General features: G+C 39.9%; 1 protein-coding gene across 10 annotated transcripts in view; it reads right to left on the bottom strand.

Moving 5' to 3' along the window:
* The window catches only part of PLEKHA1 (pleckstrin homology domain containing A1), a 40,980-nt gene extending 23,233 nt beyond the window's left edge, over window positions 1–17,747 (bottom strand). For 9 of the 10 annotated variants that reach the window (XR_007507297.1, XM_049810524.1, XM_049810523.1 and 6 more), the window contains exons 1-2: window positions 17,574–17,747; window positions 1,750–1,910 (exon numbers count right to left, since the gene is read on the bottom strand). Coding sequence is in view for 9 of the 10 variants with exons in the window: in XM_049810524.1 (XP_049666481.1) it covers window positions 1,750–1,890 (141 nt within the window). In the remaining variant the exon portion in view is untranslated. Of the gene's footprint in view, window positions 1–1,749; window positions 1,911–17,573 lie in introns of those variants that run through there. The other variant, XM_049810531.1, reaches the window with a different exon arrangement.
* Window positions 17,748–19,661: the final 1,914 nt, after the last annotated feature.

The raw sequence follows: 19,661 nt of genomic DNA, 5'->3' as shown, positions 1-19,661 counted from the left end.
TGCAGGTGGAGATCTGCTCCCCCGTGGAGCTCCCTGGGCTGCAGGCGGACAGCCTGCCTCACCGTGGTCTTCCCCACGGGCTGCAGGGGAATCTCTGCTCCGACGCCTGGAGCATCTCCTCCCCTCCTTCTGCACTGACCTGGGGGGCTGCAGGGCTGGGGCTCTCACATCTTCCCACTCCTCTCTCCCGGCTGCTGCTGTGCAGCAGTTTTTCCCCCTTCTTAAATCTGTTCTCCCAGAGGAGTTACCCCCATCACTGATGGGCTTGGCCTTGGCCAGCAGCGGGTCCGTCTTGGAGTCAGCTGGCATTGGCTCTGTTGGACATGGGGGAAGCTTCTAGCAGCTTCTCACAGCAGCCACCCCTGTAGCCCGTCCCCAAAACCTTGCCACGCAAACCCAATACATGCACACACCGTAGACTCATCCTGTATGAAGGGTTTCATCGCTTCAAGGATTAAGAATGGTCTCCACATATTGGCTCTATAAAAACTCTGTTGTTCTTGAAAACTAAAGCATTGGAAGAAAATAAAAAAGCTTCAACTTGCCTTTTGCAAGGCACCCTTTCATTTGTACATGAATAATAACACACAAAAAAAGGGTAAGAAATCCTAAACTAAAAACTTTAAGAGGTGTGCACTGCAAATATCATTAGTCTTAAAACTTCTGAAGAATTGTAATTTCTACAGCATTTCCAGCTTTTGCCCACATGCCCTGGTTATATCAGGGGAAACTGAAAAAAAGAATTGCTTCATATCACTCACTGAGATCAAATGTTTGAAGTCTCTCTTATTTCCAGAAATGCTTTCTTTTTTCTCCTCAGCAGGGACTGCTAAATGCTTCAGTCACAAGTCACATTCATCGAGCTGCCCATCCTTTAAGCTGTTTTTTCATTAGTTCCTTTGAACAGTAGACTACTATTGCATTTTAACTCTGGTCTTCCTGGCAGAACGGTACACAAATATTCTTCTGGCAGACAGTTGTCAGCTGACCTAGATCCTACGCTTTCACTGTCTCTGTACCCAAACCTTAAGGAATTATCTGTTGTCCCCTATGCTAGAAAACACACTGATGTGTGTACATTGTAAAAGTAGCTTTTACATAAAGGATGCCCTCCACCATGATGGATAAAAGCTTTCCTCATACATATGCCAATCACACTGTATTGAAATTGCAAGCATCATCAGAAATTGCTTTTCAATGACTGATTCTGTTGTGGTAAAGTAATATGAAACAGCTAGTTGACCCACACAATGCAAGGAAAACTACATACTTCCACACAAGGTTAAAAGTGCATTACAAGACCTGTGCCGTGAAACTAGTATGTGATTCGGTTCATCTGCTTATATTACATGGCACTACCTAGTGCCTGCAAGAACCTGTAATGCACACTCAAGACACTTAACAGAAAATAAATATAGCACATCATGATTCAAAACTAATGACTGATCTATACATGGGATCAAATTCAAATTCCCATCTGATCCCTAAATCTCCTGTCAATACTTAGAATGTTGGCAATTAAACAGAAATATGAACTCTATTTTTTCTTTAAAAGACTGCATGTATTAGCAAAGAAGAAACACTAATTTACAGTTATTTCACTTCTGTAACTTCTCCCCTCCCCGCTCCCAGCTTCCAGGTCCGGAAACTAATACTAAACCCCATTTTTCTTATGTAAATTTGTTAAAAAAACATCTGAAAAAGTGGAAATTGATAGAAGCCAGGAAACTATTACCAAGGACATCTCACCTGTGGGTTATCCATGTACCACACCAGACTGTCTTCTCGTGTGTCCAGAATGAAGTACCGCCGCAGAAATTTCCCACTATTCTCATTTTCTTCAATATCTAGGAAACCACAAATGCGATTCTGACGATCCACATAAGGCATTTCTGACCCTGAACATCACACTGCAGAACAAAAAGCACTGAAGTTAAGCAAAGTTCCTCGTTACTAATTTTAAGACTGTTCTGTGCCTACCCATGACATTTTGAGCAGTTTCAACTAATAGCTTAAAGAAGTTTCTGCAGAAGAGTAAGTGAAGCGTAGCTGTTTCCCCTCCCACTATCACCACTGAATTTTTAGATAGGTCTTTCTTACTTCTTTAAAGCATATACTTAGGGTATCTAATACTCTAAGTGCAAAGATACAAGTAGTAAATAGCAGATGAACATTAAGACTAGCTTTTACAGGATCACTAAAGAATAATCAAAGATTCTTCTTCACAACTTGCACGAAGTTGAGATAATGCTAGGTTTACACTTCCTTCTTTGACATTGCCTTTCATGGTCAAGAAAGGATCTGTCAGCAGCCCTACTGTCCAACGTGATTTTTCATAGTTTGCTTAGGCAAATACAACAAAAAGGCTTTTAGAAACATTGTTCACTTTTTTCTTTTCTCCTACAAAAAGAACTTCATGTCTAACAATGTCCAAGAACAGACATCTTTTCATCCTTATACATTAAATAGTCAAAATGAAGTTGTATGTGCAGCAACAGACATGAACACACTTGCTAGTGCAAAACTGAAATCCTCATGCACATGGTACTAAGTTTGAGGGTGGTAGGCTTTTTTTTTATTTTGGGTTTTGGGTTTGGGGTTTTTTTGTATTTTTTTGTTTTGCTTAAATAAATAAAAATCTGTACTGCTGACCACCTATTTCCATTTTGCCTGCTTCACCTTTTATGGCTCTGTCTTACCGCAGCCTATTGCATCATTTTTTTTACTTCCTTTTATTTTATGGGACAGTCGTTTTACCTTAGGAGCCAGCCTTGTAAGACCAAAGATAAATTTGCATAATCATCTAAAAATGGCAATAAACCAACATTTAAATATGATAAAAATCAGGTCGATGCTAATCTTTCCCAGAGCACGAAAGAAACAATTCAGTCTTATTTACATTTTGTTACAAAACTCAGAAATAGTACATATCCAAAAATATTAACATGAGGCGTAGAAGGTTTAAGCACTTCATATTTTTGTCACATCTTCCAGCTTTCCCCGTGTAGTACGGGAAGTTTCTTTTTAATATTTCTTGAAATTGTTTACCTTTACTATTTCCTTGCTTAAAGTTATTTGTTTTAAATATAGTTATATACACACACAATGAGGCAGACACCTGGTAACTATCTGTACCTAGCTATTTTAGCAAATACCACAGCAAAACATGACATATGGTTAAGTACATTTTAAAGTATTTATTTTGGGGAATCAGATATACACATAACATAAGTATATATTTATTTGGGGGGATCAGATACACAAACATGTAGATATATGCTTGTATTTACAGTTGTCATTTTATATGACTAATTAGAATACTAGTCAAATTTTGCTTCAACCAGTTTCAGAAACAATTTTTTTTTTAAATCTTCTATCATGATTTTGATACCATACTAGAAGAATTTCTAGTAAACAGTTTTAAGTCATTTAACTCAATCTGTAAAATAACTAACCCTTTTTGTGCCCAACACCAAACTAATCCTCTGGTGTGAACTCAAGTCTGATACATTAAGTTTGGCATCAGGGACCAGATCTAACAATCTCAGTTCAGTAGTATTTGCAAAAAGTTGAAGAGATTGCAATATCATAGTGATGACGGACTATCAAATATGTTAGTGGTTTGATTTTTGTTATATAAACTATTAAATTCTAAAGTTAAATGCATTTTTGTGGAGAAAAGTGAACACACTTTTGTTTGAGATGCGAGACACTTTCTAAATAGCTACAAGGACATTATATGTATATAAGCCTTCCAGTAAGTGCTTGACTGATTTGCTTTTCTTTCTACCTCCAATAGGTAAAAAAGTCTCCATAATTAAGGTATGCAACAATGGTTTAAATCTCCAAAGGCATAGGTTTGTTCTTCAAAAAAGTAACAAAATTTACTAAGGTAATCTAAATTTTATTGGTATGTTCCTCACAATTTAAATATAACAGATCTAAGACAAGTTCTGTAACCAAGATATAGTTATAAGTAACAGCAAAAACAAACACTTGAGCACTCTTAAGAAAATGTCATAATCATAACGAACATTCATCAGTAATTCACATGCTGGCTCTTGTGATCACTTTACACTGAAGCAACATCTCACTATAAACACATCTGTAGCTAAGGGCAAACTTGAGGGTAGCTGTTCTCTAAATTATACCTCTAAGCTGGCAAAACTTGGCATCACACATTGTTTTCATTTAAATGAATATAAAAATTGTCATTTAGCAGTATTGTCCTAAGTTGTCTCAGGTGGTCCCTCAACAAATATACAGCACTTCAGGGACACCATTTCATCTTAATATCAACAGTTTATGAAGCCCAGAAAAGCCTTGTGCCTAAAAAAAGCAAATATTGATGGCTGGTTTCCTGTGTGAGCAGGCTTAAGCTGTGTTCTCTGCAGATGTGAAGAGCATGAAACAAGGAAAACTTGTTTTTGAAACAAGGTACAAATTGATAAAGAATCCTTGCATAAAACCAACTGAATTTTCAAAGCACTCTTCCCCTATAGGAGAAGCTATGTTTCAAAGAAAAATGAAAGGAGGATACTCATAATGCTCCATTATGAGCATACAATCAGCTAAAGTTGAACCACTCCAATACTTCTTTTTTTCCCAGGGCAAAAGACAAAATTCAGAAGCTTTCTCTTATTTGTCAATAAACCAATTTTTCACAGAAAAAAACCCTAAATTCACACAGATTTTCTATTTCTAAGTACTACTAGCTGATTTCTAGCCTACAAAATGATACTATTTGCAGTTCCTTTGTCTCCTGATGAAAATAGAGCATAAATTATAATTAATTTAAAAACTTAAGTTGTACAGCTGCTGTTTTCTTCAGATTAGTTCAAAATTCCTCACGGGATTACTGATATCTACCAGACTAATGCTCTTAAAAAATAAGAGATAAAAACTCTTACTCTAACTTTATTATAAAATTGAAATCGAACATAAAATCATGCAATTGTTTTCCATTTTTAAAAGTCTGCTTCTACCACATTACACCTTGGCACGATTCCACTGTAAATTAATACCAATTCTATTCAGCATTCATTAACGAACCACAATTTGTAATGCACATTAAAAAAATAATCAATTTGTGCCTTTCCTCCAGTTACTAAAGCAACTGAACACACATGACAAAACCACTGCTATGACACCCTTCCTGGCAACTCTAGACAGACCAAAAAAAGCACAGACAACGGAATTACCGCATTACTTCTAAAGGTTCATAAAAGGAATTGCAGAACTCCATTAATTCCTCAGCGTAGGAAATCTGGCTGGAAGACCACCAGCCTAACAATTCACCAGAACTTCAACTTAGAAGTGTCTTCAGAATACGATCCTGTCTTACATAGATATGATTTTTTTTTCCATGAACTTATTATTTCAGGCAATTCTAAAATAAAGATCTCCAAGTCTGTGTATGTTTTACAGCTCTTATTACATGCACACTTAGTTATTTTCTGCAGCAGAATCTGCAGTACAAGACAGTGTAATAACTCTTCTGCTCACTTTTAGAATCAAGTATTATAAAAAGATCATGAGTTCTTAGAGAGAAAAGCTGAAGGCATCAAACCTGTACCAGATTATACAACTTCATTTTAGTTTGCCTTGCCTCCCCAGAGGGAGGGGGGGTGGGGGGCAGGGAAGGGAGGAGACATGGGTCAGTGACATAGTGCTACTTCAGAAAAAATATCCCTGTGGCCCATTTCCTCTTGGTTCTCGCCATAATCCACTAGAAGCTAAAATATTTTTGAAAACCCATTTTGTGGTATATATTGACATTCATATGTAAGAATTCAGAAAACTCTCAGCTCCTTAAAATTCCTTCTTGGAGGGTTGTGGTATAATCCAAATAGGAGGTCTCACTTATTTTTGAAGTCTTACATCCCTCTTTCCTGTGGCGGTGTACTAATTTAAGTAGGTACATACCTCATCAGCCCAGCTTCTCTCAGATTTCCTCTCTCGCTGCTCTTTTCCTCTGGGGTACACCATATACTAACAATCCTCAACATTTGTATCACAAACTGAAGGCTGCCTGGCTTCCTAGGCACAGCTATAAATAAAAATCACAGATCACCTTCTCCCAGTCTATAACTGTAAATGCATGACTGCACTACTAGAACCTGCAGAGGCACACAAGCATCTCGTTTTCACCATTTATATCAGACTGCTTAAATGCTCCTACATTAATTTCTATTTTTAGTTTCACACCAGCACCTGTTCTTGAGTTCACCTCCTTTACAGTTTGGTTGCAGCCTCCGTATCTTCAAGTACAAAGTACATACAAGACTATTAAAGTGGCATGCACGGTAACACTTCTATGGCCCAATCTCTCCTCTGACAACTAACACTCGATTTCCACAAGTAGGCATAAACCATGGACCGCTGGCTTACTAGAGGAAGTAGAACTTCATATGAATAAATGACCATGCAATAGGCTTTGCACTACCCACATGAAAGCTTGATTAAGAAATACAGCAAGAGGAGGACTGTTCCTTAATACCTTTTAGCTTTACTTTACATGTGTTTTCCCCCAGCTTTGTGTATAATTTTATTATTATTTTTATTTCTTTAGAGTAACACTTCTACTTCCTGCTCTATTACTGTATGGACATTTTGAACTTTGGATTTAATTTACCACCGGAGATGACTTTGGGGTTCTTTTTCTATTAGCTAAAAAGATTAAGAAACATACATTACCTACTTAGTCATCTCTATGAAATGATGAACAACATTCGTAAAACTACACTTGATAAATACAAAATGATGCCATGAGTCATGCCCATCCCTCCTCCCCACCTCCCTTTTTAAGCTCTACTATTTACACTAGCTCCATCACCGCAAAGGGAAGGAAAGCATCCCCAGCAATCTCCAGTCCTCCCTGCAGTTCCAGGGACAGCTTAATTATTGAGTGCTCTTGGCTTTTGCCTAGGCAATTACTATCAGCTTCCTGCTGTAAATCAGCTACTCTCCAGTTGGTCATCTCTCTTACTGGCCATTTACTCCATTTACTGACTCCCAAGGGTAAGGGATGAGTTCAGACTGCCCTGCTTATACCTTGAAGAACACAGCAATGAAAGCTTTCCTTCTTGCATACATCCAGGACAACAAAGGCAGGGGGCAGGGACCCAACCCTGAGACAGCCAGCTCCGAACAGCCTCTGAAAACAAGTCACATCAATCTTCCTGGACAGTTGTTCAAACTTCTTCATTTTCAACCCCTTGAAAACCTTCCAGCAGAGGCCCAACACTGTATAGATAATTTAAACTGAAAGACAACGCCTCTGCTCATCTTTCACAAACCCCTTAAAGCCACAATTTCCTAAGCACCCAAAACATGGCAGGAAAAACACTAATCCAGGAGCTGGAGAGACGACTTGGGTACAATTCTGATGACAACCAAAGGTAATTTAGGATTGACTGTTTTAAAATGACACACTGAGCTTTTCTATTCCCCAAAGATCCTTCACTGATTCGTTTTTGTTCTGGAGGGCACAAAAGACATTGTACACTTCTGTTAAACAGAGAAGTCACAACTTTGATTTGCTAGAAGCGTATGAAACTATTATCAGCATTTTAACTACACCTACAAATGTGAACTGGAAGTCTCCAGGACATGCTGCCCCCTAAATTTAGATTCCTTCTTTAAAGTGGTCAAGAAGGAGGAAAAAAGCAGATGCAAAAGGCCAGTATTCACCTGAAAGAGAACTCCTAAGCATAAGAAGTTAATATTCAAAATGGAAAAAAAAAAAAAAAAATTAATAAGTACCAGCAGCATTGACCTCTCCTACCCCTGATCCAACTATGAGGCAAATCAAACAATACATCCCACCCCCAGTACCTAATCCAACCTCCAACCAGGCCACAAAATAGAAGAATCATCGTTTGCAGTGATGAATCATCTAACAAAACCAGCAGTCTTATCTTGCACTTAAGTCTTACTCAGTCATCATTCTGTCTTCAAAACACATCTGTTCTGCTGTTTTGCAGGAAGACTTGTTAAATCAGGATAACCCAACTGTTCCCTTCTTTTCCAGTGTACCTCAGCAAGTCAAGTGACTATAATTTTACCCCATACTATCTACTACTTAAATGATACAGCATTAATCCCAGGTGCTTTCAACATCCACATATAATGAACATTTATTAAAATATACATTTTACAACTGAAATGCAGCAAAGCATACAGTTTGATATACCTTCTTTCAGTACAGATTGAATCCAGTAAAACCTGCAACACCCCAGTTATACCCCTTGGTATAATAATATGCCAATGAGAAACAGTTGGCTCAAACTGAAGTGAGAAACAACTGAGATGAAGTTAACCACAAAAGATGCATGCAATTAATGAACACAGACCACTGCCTCCCTCTCTACTACACTGGCAGTTAAGGTTTTTCACCGCCATTTCGGTCTGCCTCCCAACTCCAGACACACTGCTTGCCAGAAAGCCGCAATCATTCACCACAGACGACGACATCAATCCATGCACAAGCTCTTCATCTTTAGGCTAAACTGCAGTAAAGTTACCTTTGTCTAGGTAAAAAATTCCGTATGTTTTAGGGGAAGATTGGAGTTCTGAGGAAAATGTTCTCAAGTTATCTGAATCCATTGTGCACTGGCCTATTTCAAATACTGATCTCCAAGTTTCCCGATGGAACAGACTGGTACTTCCTCAAAGACTTTTGCAGGAATTTCTGTAAGTGATGTTTCATGCTCTTCATCGAACTACTTTCCTCCATTTTTAGCTATCTACAATAGCAGCCAAAAGCTTTGGGATATGATGAAATGAGGAAATGCACTGCACAAGATGCAAAATCCCTCTCTATCACCAATCTCTTAAGACAGCCAAAACAAAAAACTTCACCTATTAATGGTTTTTGCCTAGCTAAAACAAGTATTTTAATTGTCCCTCTAAATGCACTGAGCTAACGCAAATAGAAGGAAGCTCCTGTGCAATGAGGCCATTCTAAAAGACACTCTTGAAATTTATCTATTAATAACTTATGAGTGATGACTAGCCTAGAAAGCAATAAAGTAAAATAACAAAGTTAAAAGACAATGAAAGAATATGTTCAATAACACAAAGTTTTCACAACAGTCAGAAGTACAGTTTTCATCACTTCATATTAAGTCTAAATAATAAAAAGTTACTCAAAATGAGATATAACCAGAGATGAGTACAAGAGAGGAAAACAAAATATAGTTACATTAAGTTACTTTGACTTATCTCATACAATCCTCAAAACAAATTTTTAAAAGCTTATTAATTTCAGTTACAGACTAGTTAAAATGCTTAATAATGCACGTTCAGAGTTGATTACTATTTACTGTTATTTTTAATGTTATTATGGGCCTTTTCAAAACTGTAAGTGTATGCTGCATGTAAAACTCCAAACATGACAAATTAAGTCCTTGTTCTTGAAAATGCTTACATGATTAGTCTATAGAAATTGTTCCATTCATGAGAACTAAACCAAATTAAAAATTAAGCAGTGTGTAAGGACATTACTTATTAGGATTGCTTATTATTACTAGTTACTTATCAGTAAAAAAAAAATGTTTAATTTCCATGACCAGTACCGGTTTAATCTAGGCCAACCACTCTGAGAACTCAAATTCCACACACTGCCAGCTATTTCAAATTCAACCCAAACTCGTCTTCAAATATGAAAGGACAGGAGTCTCAAAAGCATCCCAATGACTCTGAAACACAAAACTATCTCCATCAACCTACAAATCCTGATGAAACTTATTTGACTCGAGGAAGTTCAATACAAAAAGAAGATGAGGCTGGTTTAAAAAAAAAGTTTGCCATTTTTGAGCCAGTGTTGCTGATTTTCACTGTGAATGCTGGGTACAAACTCACCAGCAGAAACATAGACCTTCTACCTGCGAAGTACACAAAAAAATCCAAAGGCCAACTGGTTAGGAAATTAACAAGTTGAAAATACCTTCTTCAGTTTTCACAGTGTACTCTTTACATTGTTAAAAAAATAGCAGCAGGTACAAGAGTGTGTTAAAGTAATTTTGAAAGTACTACTTAAAAAAATATAAATCTGCCTCAGTAGCACCAAGACATTGTGCTGAAAACATTGGGTAGGAGCCAAACAGAAGGAAACCTAAGAGAGCATTGCAATAGTAAAAGATTACATTTTACATAGTTCCAATGGGAAGTTCCAAATTTAAATACAAGAATATCATGCTGAGATTAATTCCATTAAACTGTACATATATCAGACACTAAAGCGAGCTCTGAATAGCTGATAGCTGTGAACTGTGATTTCACATTACATATGTCTACTAGTAACACAGCATATTACAGGCCATCTGAACACAAACTTAAGACAACATTTAACAATTTTGTCTACAGTGAGCTCAGAACATAGCAAGCAAGCATATTTTTGAATGCTCGTAACCAAACTGTGGAGTCTAACAAGGACTGTAAGTAGCATGATTTTTCAATTCATTTGAAGTATCAAATAATGAAAAGAACACTATCAGGTGAATACTTGGTTTGACCTTTTTTAAAAATGTAAAAGGATTTAATGAAACCAAAGAAAGTAACTGATTATCAAATTTGATTTTTACAGATCTAATTTAGCAAATTCAATGCAGAATAAAAAAATGCAACAGTTCATCAACATTAATACTTTGGGAAGGTAAACTGTTGCCATTAAGATTTCACCTCACTTATTTTAATACTGTGGGACTTGATGGTGCAGACCATGTTCAGTTCATTGCATAAGCCACTACGTGGGCCAAAATTCCCGCTACTGTGAAGACTAGGTATCTCCTCCAGAATCCAGCTTGCTTATCAATCATGTTAGTACTAGATAAGGATTCACAGAGATTAGGACTAATCTCAGAGTTTATCAGTAAGTGCAAGTTTAGTGAAAGTTCTTCAGGAAGAATCAGGCTTTGTCTGTTTCATGTAAGTGACCCAATACTCATTTACAGAACACATGCCAGCTCCTGTTTACCATGGTGAAAAAATTAAGGAGGAAAAATCAAAGCAGGAGAAAATTAAGCTCCCATGAAATGGCAAGGTTTTCAGGTCATTACCTCCCCCTGCTCTGCTTTTTTATACTTCTTAAATTAAGAAAATGAAATGCCACTCTGCTATATATAATAAAAGTCTCACCTGACACAGAGAGAAACCCCATAAAGATAAAAGCTTATCTGCAATGATAGGTTTTGTAGAATAGTGCCACCACGCTAAAACTTCACTTGAAGCATACTTCACCATAACCTCTCCCACAATTCATTTCCAGCAGCCTTGCTCCTTGGAAGCAAGCTGTGAGCCCAACAAATTGTCCTCACACCAGGTACAGCCCATGTGTGGTTGCTGACCTTCTTCCTTACCTTTCTTCTTATTTGTGCGGTGACAAAAATACCAGTTTACAGCACAGCTGTTGTTCTGCATTGACACTGGTGTTTCTCCAAGCATAAATTACGATGCATATGGAGAATAACAATGCTCCACCTACAGAGTAATCCCAATACTACCAGGAAGTCATCAGGCTTCTGGCACTTTGCAGGATTGCTGCCTGACCTATACACAGCAAGACGGAAATACTCCAGAAGAATCACAAATCCTGTGTATGTGCAACAACATGCCTGGAAATCCTGAACTTACCATGAGTATGCAACACACTGGTTTTCCACATACTGGACTGCAGCCTTCCCCCAAGAAGGGAGCAAATGGATCTCCCTAAGAAATCCTGCTCCTCCACCCAAAAATCAGGCCACCAGCACAAATTAGCAAGACAATATAAATAAATCACAGCACCTACAGTGAACCCGATTTAAGGAAGAGAAAAAAAAAGATTAATGAGAAAAAAAAAAATAACCAAAGCCTGAAATCCTGAATAAGCAGGAACACTTCTGAAGCAAGAACATCCTTTAAGCACTGCTACCACCTAACTTTGCAGCACCAGTGAACATACAGGCACTGAGTCTACCAACTATGGAAATAACTTGCCAGATTAATTATGAGTACAGCCTAAGTTTCCATTTGTTATTATAAGCCTCCCTAAAGAGTTAACCAATATATTTAATAACATCTTTTGAAGTGCAGTTTTAAGAGGACTGCTCAGTCTTACAACAAACCTGACATGTAACTGTTTTAGTGCTTAACAGAAGAACACGTAATTAAGTCACTAGTCTGAACAAGTTCAAACATATTTTCTTGGACATGGGATGAAAATGTGGTGGGTACCAAAGCTCCCATGGAGAGCATACACATCAAAACAATTACATATTAAACTAATGAATTTATCGCCTATCTGTCAGTATAGAGAAACTGTTCCTGGGAGTGTTGACTCTCAACAATGAAAACACGTTTGCAAAGCTTGATAATTGCTGTCTAGTCTACACTTTCAGTTTACAGCAATGGCAATGCTGTCTTGTATTTCCACCAGAAGGATTTTAAATCCAAAATACTTTTAGCTCTATAAAGTTACTGAACACAGTGCTCTTCAGAGGTGACTGCAAATTCTTTCCCCCCTTGGAGGAGTGGGGAAGTAGAGAAGCTATCTTCTCAACCTCTTTCACGTGGAAAGTCAGTAAATTGGACTGAATTTAAGAGATTCTGCCTATCATGCCAGCAGAACAAATGAACAAAATTGACAGCTAAAACATTTGGATGTAATGGTTAGCTAGAATTAAAAGCACTTTCCAAAGAAGATAACAGTTGACAGAGGAACAGAGACAGCTTTGCTATTGTTCCCCATGTGGCAGAATCATAACAGAAAAAAGATTTGCCTGGTTCATTCAGGTATTTTAAGCATTTATTTTTTTTTAATATACTTTGTTAAACAAAGCAATGCAGTGCTCCTTAAAGTTTTAAGAACTTGCTTTCTCTGTTTTTAACTGATCCAAGAGATTTCCAGTCAGAACTCCCCCCCCCGCCCTTATTTTTCTGATTTTACTCTGTCTGCCAGGAGCTTACCCCTAGCAGTCTCTTCAACCTCTTCCTCCTAGCACAACGGAGCTATATGGCCCACATTACTACCACACCTGAACACATCAAAACCTGACTGACATATCCTTCTAACACTTCTGCGATGCAGCGAGTTGCTACTGCTCTGCAGTTTCAGTATGAGAACGGAGGGACAGAGAAGCAGCTTGTCCCAGGCCACACAGGAAGCTTTTGGCAACACAAGTGAGCTGAACCTGTTTCCCAAGTCCCAGAGCAAGCAACCTCACCATCAAACCACCTTTCTTCTACATAAAATACCTGAAACTATTCAGATTTTCAAGGCAAAGGCATATGTTCAAACCTGAAAACTGTTTAAACTGTTGAATGCCACGAATGTCTACCAGACCTGCAACTCCCTACTCATGCAGATAACATCTGTTAAAAGTAAGTGGCTCATACAGTTCTGCAACAGAAAGCTTAATAAGTTCCTTCTCCAAGATTAAAGAAACACCTACACGTTCTAGATGCTTCTGCAAGTCCCTGGAGGGAGAAAATGCTGCTTAGTGCTGAGACAATGAACCAAGCTTCCTTCCTCAACAGCAACAAAACCCTGCTGCTTTACCTAGCACTAACAGGAAAGTGTTATTTATAAAATTGAGCCATATACAAATACGTATCTAAATGTTTCTCAAAGTTAGGCTACAGCATGTATCAAGATGACCTTAGACTTATAAATTTTCAAAGTCCTAATTTGAGAGATCAGTGTAACAGTAGAAAAAAAATTTTGAAACAGGTCAGCCATATCTCCCATTCCAATTCATGTCAGTCATTCCGTGCATTACAGTGGAACTTCAAAACCTGAACTTGAACCATACTTGTTACTCTGACCTTTTCAGCAGTCAATTTTTTTAAAGCAGCTACATTATTTCTGTATGTCAGTAAGCTCACTAGAATTTTGATGTTTATGTTTCTTACCTAATTTTATAAAGCATTGAGAGCAACGCTTCTAGCCACGTCTTGTTGCATTTAGGCTCAAAACCAAAAGAATGCATGTACTGACTGCTGTATTTCTTGTATCGTTTGTCTCCTGGTGATATCTACAGCACTTGCTCCACTTTGTAAAAATGTTTTATGCTAAAGCTGGTTACCTAAATTCCCATAGTTTGGCACTGAAGTAAGTTACTATCCTGTATTTTCATGCAATTATACAACTGCACAAAGGTTTATTTGGCTCCAAACCCCAGTAAGTATTTTCTAAGAATGTTTCTATTGTTCATAATTATCGGGGGGGGGGGGGGGGGGGGGGGGGAACGGGGGGGACGGGGACGACAGACCTACAAAAAATCCCAAACCATCTTGCAAGAAAGATACTTGCTGTTGTATCACAAGTCATTGTTTAGACAAATACTGACTTACACAGCTGGATACAAGAAAGAGCACACCACAGCATGCAAGGAAACTTTTCACTTACAACATGCACTCACTTCTCAATGCTCCCAATTTGCTGCATTTTGAAGGAACTACATTTACTATGATAACTGTCAGCTTAAATAACCAGGAACATTTAGTAATAAAGACATCAATGGAATTCTAAATCTACTAAAATAGATTAAGAATTTTGCAGGCCTGGCATTTTGGGCTATGTCCAACACTACACTGGAGACTGCATTACAAGTAGAGATCTGTTCACATTTCAGTAACGTCCTCAAGTTTTTTCTAATGTTACAGTCAATAAAAACTGACTTTTGCACTTCCTCTCTTCTACACTAACTCTCTGTCAGACAGTCAGCCTTTATTATTTCTGCCGATATAGCTCTCTTGCCTTCTGAAATAAGCCACAGCTAGCTGGAAAAACCAAGGCCTTTTCCTGCATTCAGGTCTTTTCTTCATATACATACCTTCCTTATTTCCCATGTGTTTGTCTGCCTTCTGTCACTCAGTTACTGCTCCCGAGGAAGAATAAATACAGGGGCAGAGAAGGAGGAGGAAAAGCATTAAGATGCTTCCTATTTTCTTCATATGCTGGTTCTTCTTTGTCTATTCTCTAATTTATATCAAAGCATCTGCTCCTCTGAAACATTTAAACACTGCAATATACCTCTCAGTGACCTACTGTGCATCTTTATTTCTGTCCTTGAAATGCATAGCTATATAATGAAACATAAGGCCAACTGTAGTTATAAAATACAGAAATACCTTAAGAAAATAGATTTCATCTCTGCAATCTACTAACTTGAAATTAAATTTTCTACACTAACAAAATAAAATCTCAATGTTTAATACTGCAAAAGAAACCACGAGAGTCACGGAAAGTTTTACTTTTTATGCAAAGCTCTTCTCCAGCAGTCTAGTATTCAGTGATATCTAGGGTACACAAAACCCCCATGTATTATCTCTTTAATTATCCCCTTCTGCAGCATCAGTGCTTATTTATCCCTGAATTAAAATGCTCTCTTCCATATATCAACCTGGCTAAGAATCTCTCCCTACTATGAGAGATTTCAGCCCACTTTTAACACTTACGCATGTGACAAACAGGAAAACAGCACTTCTACGCTTCTCTGACAGTTTTATGTATCATTACCTGTGTGACTCTGTCAAGTCAAGTAAAAATAACAACCAGAAGCAGGAGACAAGACTGCAGGGACCTAAAAGGCAAGTTCACTGTTCCAAACCCACTGTTAACTTCATAGAATGCAGTGAGCGTCCTGTGAATTTATCTTACATGAAGCCTCATGAGAACAAGTGATAAAACTTGAAGAAGTCTCTTAGACATAACTGGATTAATAGACCTTCTCAAGGACTACTGAATTTGCTTTGAAGTTGCACTTGTAACTCAGTTGTGAAATAAACTGATACAAGACTTCATCATACTTCATAACTACTTTCAAATCAAAAGTATTAAAACCCCCCATCCTTGAAAGTGCAGTATTGTAAACTCATTAAGACAGAGTAACTCATCATAGAGCAAACAGCCAAAGTTACCATGCACAGCTCCATCTCAGTAAAGACTGTGTTTGTGCTGCATCATAATGAGCACAGCCCAAGTATAAAAAAGAAGTGGACAAATCAAACAAAAAAAAATCCTGCTGGAGTCAACAGTGAGAAGCTATTCCTGGCACCTCACAGGCCCAAACTGTATGATCAAATATGGCTCTGCCTTCCAGTGTCATATATGGGATTGGATAATGGGAAGAGAACAGAAAATTTATCTTTACAGACATTATGGCCTCTTTTAGGAAAGTAAGCAATTTGCCAGAAGGCAACAAAAAAGCTGATACCATTCAGCTTACTATATGCAGGGATGTCTAGTAGTCTCTTTAAAAGTACTATGCTTTTGCAAGAAGGTGAAGCATGGAGAGATCTAGCTCTTAAGAATCTAAAAAAAAAAGTAATTCTCCCTCTCAGCTTTACTCAGATAAGCAACACCGTTTTACTCACACCTAATTTGTAATGCTCTACCTAACAAATTAATAACTGTTTCCCCACTTGAATATAAACTGTTCTTTTTGCTTGTTTATAAACTAACACAGTACATTGATTAGTGAAGATTAGAGGGGTTTTTTTAAAAAAGGCCTCAAAACAGGAGCCTGTTCCCCAAAGAGAAATTGTGGTCCTCTTGATGTTACTTTGCAAACGTTTTATGCAATAATACAATGCCTTTTATGAAGGTTATGCATTAGTTACACCTAAGGGAATTGCATAATACATACAGCATTTAAGCCTGTGTTAAGTTAGTAAGCATGTCAAATGCCCATCTGGAATTTTACATGTGCTAAAACCTGCAAATATGACAATATCAGTTACAGTTTAACGTTCATTTATAGTCGAGTTATCCATTTAAAGACGCTTTAGGTAAATAACCAGCCCAGGTTACAACTAAGCTAGAACACACCTCAGAGGCGCAGGCTTGCACTGCTAGCAGAGGCAACAGCTTTCCAAAACAGCCCTCTTCAGAACTAGCACCTTCGAGAGCTGAAACCAAACCAGCCACTAAACGTTAGCCGTCCCAAACACGCTCGGCTCTCCCTGAAGCCGCAGCTTGGGATTTCTAATAGGAAAAGCGAGCAAAACCGAGAGAGGCCCGGCTTGGCAGCCGAGCAGGCGGGGTGCTGGGGGAGCCCACACCCTCGCAGGCACCATCATCACTGCAGGGCTCTGCCCAGATAAGATCGCTCCTTCCCATCATGCTCAAAGAACGAAGTTGAGAAGAAGAGAGAAGAAGAATAAAATAAAAAAAATATTACGGGTAGTGAGATCATCCTCTTACCTCTGGGGATGTGACAGAGCCCTGACTGCTTTACCAGGGCAATTATGCCACGGCCTCCTATGCGCTGCCCCCGAGGTGAAACACGGGGAGAGCCCCCACGCCAAGGCGGCGGCCTCGAGGGAAAACGAAAAGGAAGGAGGAGGGGAGGGAGGAGGGAAGGGAACGGCACGAAGCGGCTCCGACGGAGGAGCGACACAAAGGCAGAGCCGTCGAGGGGACAGGACGGTGCCCTGCCCGCCCAAGCACCAGCCGAGCACGGAAGGGAGAGCATCAGCCAGGCGCCTTCCCCGACGGGCCGGGCCGGGCAGCCCCGCCGCCTCAGCTGCCTGCACCCCCCCCCCCCCGGCCCCGCCTCATCGCCCCCGCCCCGGGCCGAGGCACTTACTGGAGTCCAGGGCAGTCCGGGAGTCCCCCGTGAGGAGAGCCGGGCGGCGCGGGGACCCGCCGCCTCCTGCCGCGCTCCCCTCCCGGCCCGGCCCGGCTCGGCTCGGCTCGTCCCGGCGCGGCGGGCGGCCCTCTCTCTTCCCGCCCCCTCCCCCCTCAGAAGTAACTTCGCCGCCGCCGCCGCCACTACCGACCGCGGCGACACCGCCGAGGCCCCCGCCCCGCCGTGCGCATGCGCCGCAGCCCCACCTCCCGGGCGGCACCGGGTGGGAGGGAGGGTGGTACCGCGGAGCCTCCTGGGATATGTAGTGCGATGGGGGCTAGGCGTCGCAATGCCTGACGGGAGTTGTAGTCCGCGGCGGGGCCTGGTGCGGGCCGGGAGGCAGCTGCTGAGGCGCGGCCGGCGGTGAGGGTCGGCCCTGGGGCCTTACGTGTGACGCCGCTGAAAGTCGTTTTTCTGCAGCTGTGCTCTTGAAGATGCGGTTACCGTGGCCTTCGTAGTAGATTTGGCGGAGAGGGACCGGCAGAAGAGGAATTACCCGTCTGGAGGTGTGGAGACTCTTCCCCCTCACGTCTCTGCTCGCAGGAGGCTTGTCGCTTCAGGTGTTACCTCAAAGCTTTTTGAAGCCATCGGTCACTATCGTTCTAGAGGCGAATAACAATTTCCAGTAATGACATGTAACCAGTTGTAATGGGAGGTTACTTCTCTTCTAAGCATATACTAAATTTAAACCCCAATACTTAGGGTTTTCTGAACTACTAATAGGGAAATTTTTTTTTCCTAGCTTAAAGCAGTGATATCTCTAAAAATAGAAGTCATCTGAACTCAGCCGTTGCCTGTAAATACATCTTTGTTTCAAGCTGGCATTTAACAACCGTACTTCACAGAGAAACAAAAGCTGTAATCAGAGCACAACAATAAAAGCTGAAGTCAGCCGCAAACAATGCCGTACCATTCCCATGGCAACTTTTTCCTATCAAACCCTGGCTAGGTCCCACACTCTGCAGCTGCACCAGCCAGAAGCTTTTCAATCTGGACTCCCATTCACAATTATTCGTACATTTTTTTTGATGATTTTCACTTAACACTGTTTTACTGGAGTTAATGTAAGACAATTAACAGTAGCCATCACCGCATCCCTCCCCCGCTTAGGTCCCGAGTTGACATTTCTCATGCTGACAGAACTATCATGACTGTGGCAGCTCATTAAACGACTGCAGGATGCGGCCCGCCATTGTGCTGCATGTGGAAGAGCCCTTTGCAAAAACGATATGCCCTTTTTGCAATCAAAAAGCCATGCAATCAAAAGCCTTTTCATAACGCACGTGCAGAAGGTGGCAGACGGAAAACCATGGCATTTGACAGTCTGCAAGAACTTTCTCCGGCCTTCCAAACGAGGTTTGAATAACGATGCATTGTGATAATAGGACTCAGGAAAGGAGAAAAGAAGATGAACACATTTAAAAGAGGGAATATATTATACTGGAATCGGGTAGCAAACCTCATATTGTAGCTTACCATATTTTCCACCATGGAAGACTATTGCAACCTTCCTTTCAAGATGGTCTAATTCTTCTGACGTTTGCAATTTAGTCAGGAGAAAATAATGTATGTAAAGAGCTATCTTTGCTTAAGCTGAGGTACAAACTTTTTAAAATAGCCAAATTCTGTTGGTTGCACGGTTCACAAAAGTATAGTCACAAGATATGTGTGTGGGGAACCAAAAAATGAAGAGCTCAGCCATTGACCAGTGTGAGATGGAGAAGTCAGCTGCCTCTGACACCCATCCCTCCATACCCAGTGCATGGCTCTGCCAGTCTCCTCTCCCCAGACATACAGACTTCTGAATGCTTTTAAAATTGGCTATAAACCTTCTATCTATTATCCCTGTAATGCTGAAGAAGAAATACTCTGTGGCTAACTCGTATACTGAAACACATCAGTTTACAGCTGTGCCTGGAACACATGTATATTGATCTCTACGCTTGCCATAAATTTGGTAGTCAATAATAAAAAGCCTTGAAGTCAGGCACTGTGGGTCAGATCCTTGAAGTCAATATCAGCAGGCTAACTTAAAGCAGCCTTCTA

Source organism: Accipiter gentilis, chromosome 9 (assembly GCF_929443795.1).
Source record: "Accipiter gentilis chromosome 9, bAccGen1.1, whole genome shotgun sequence".
In the NCBI taxonomy this organism is placed as follows: domain Eukaryota; kingdom Metazoa; phylum Chordata; class Aves; order Accipitriformes; family Accipitridae; genus Astur; species Astur gentilis.
Note: the sequence above shows the minus strand (reverse complement) of the source record. Positions and strands in the feature narration are given on the sequence as shown.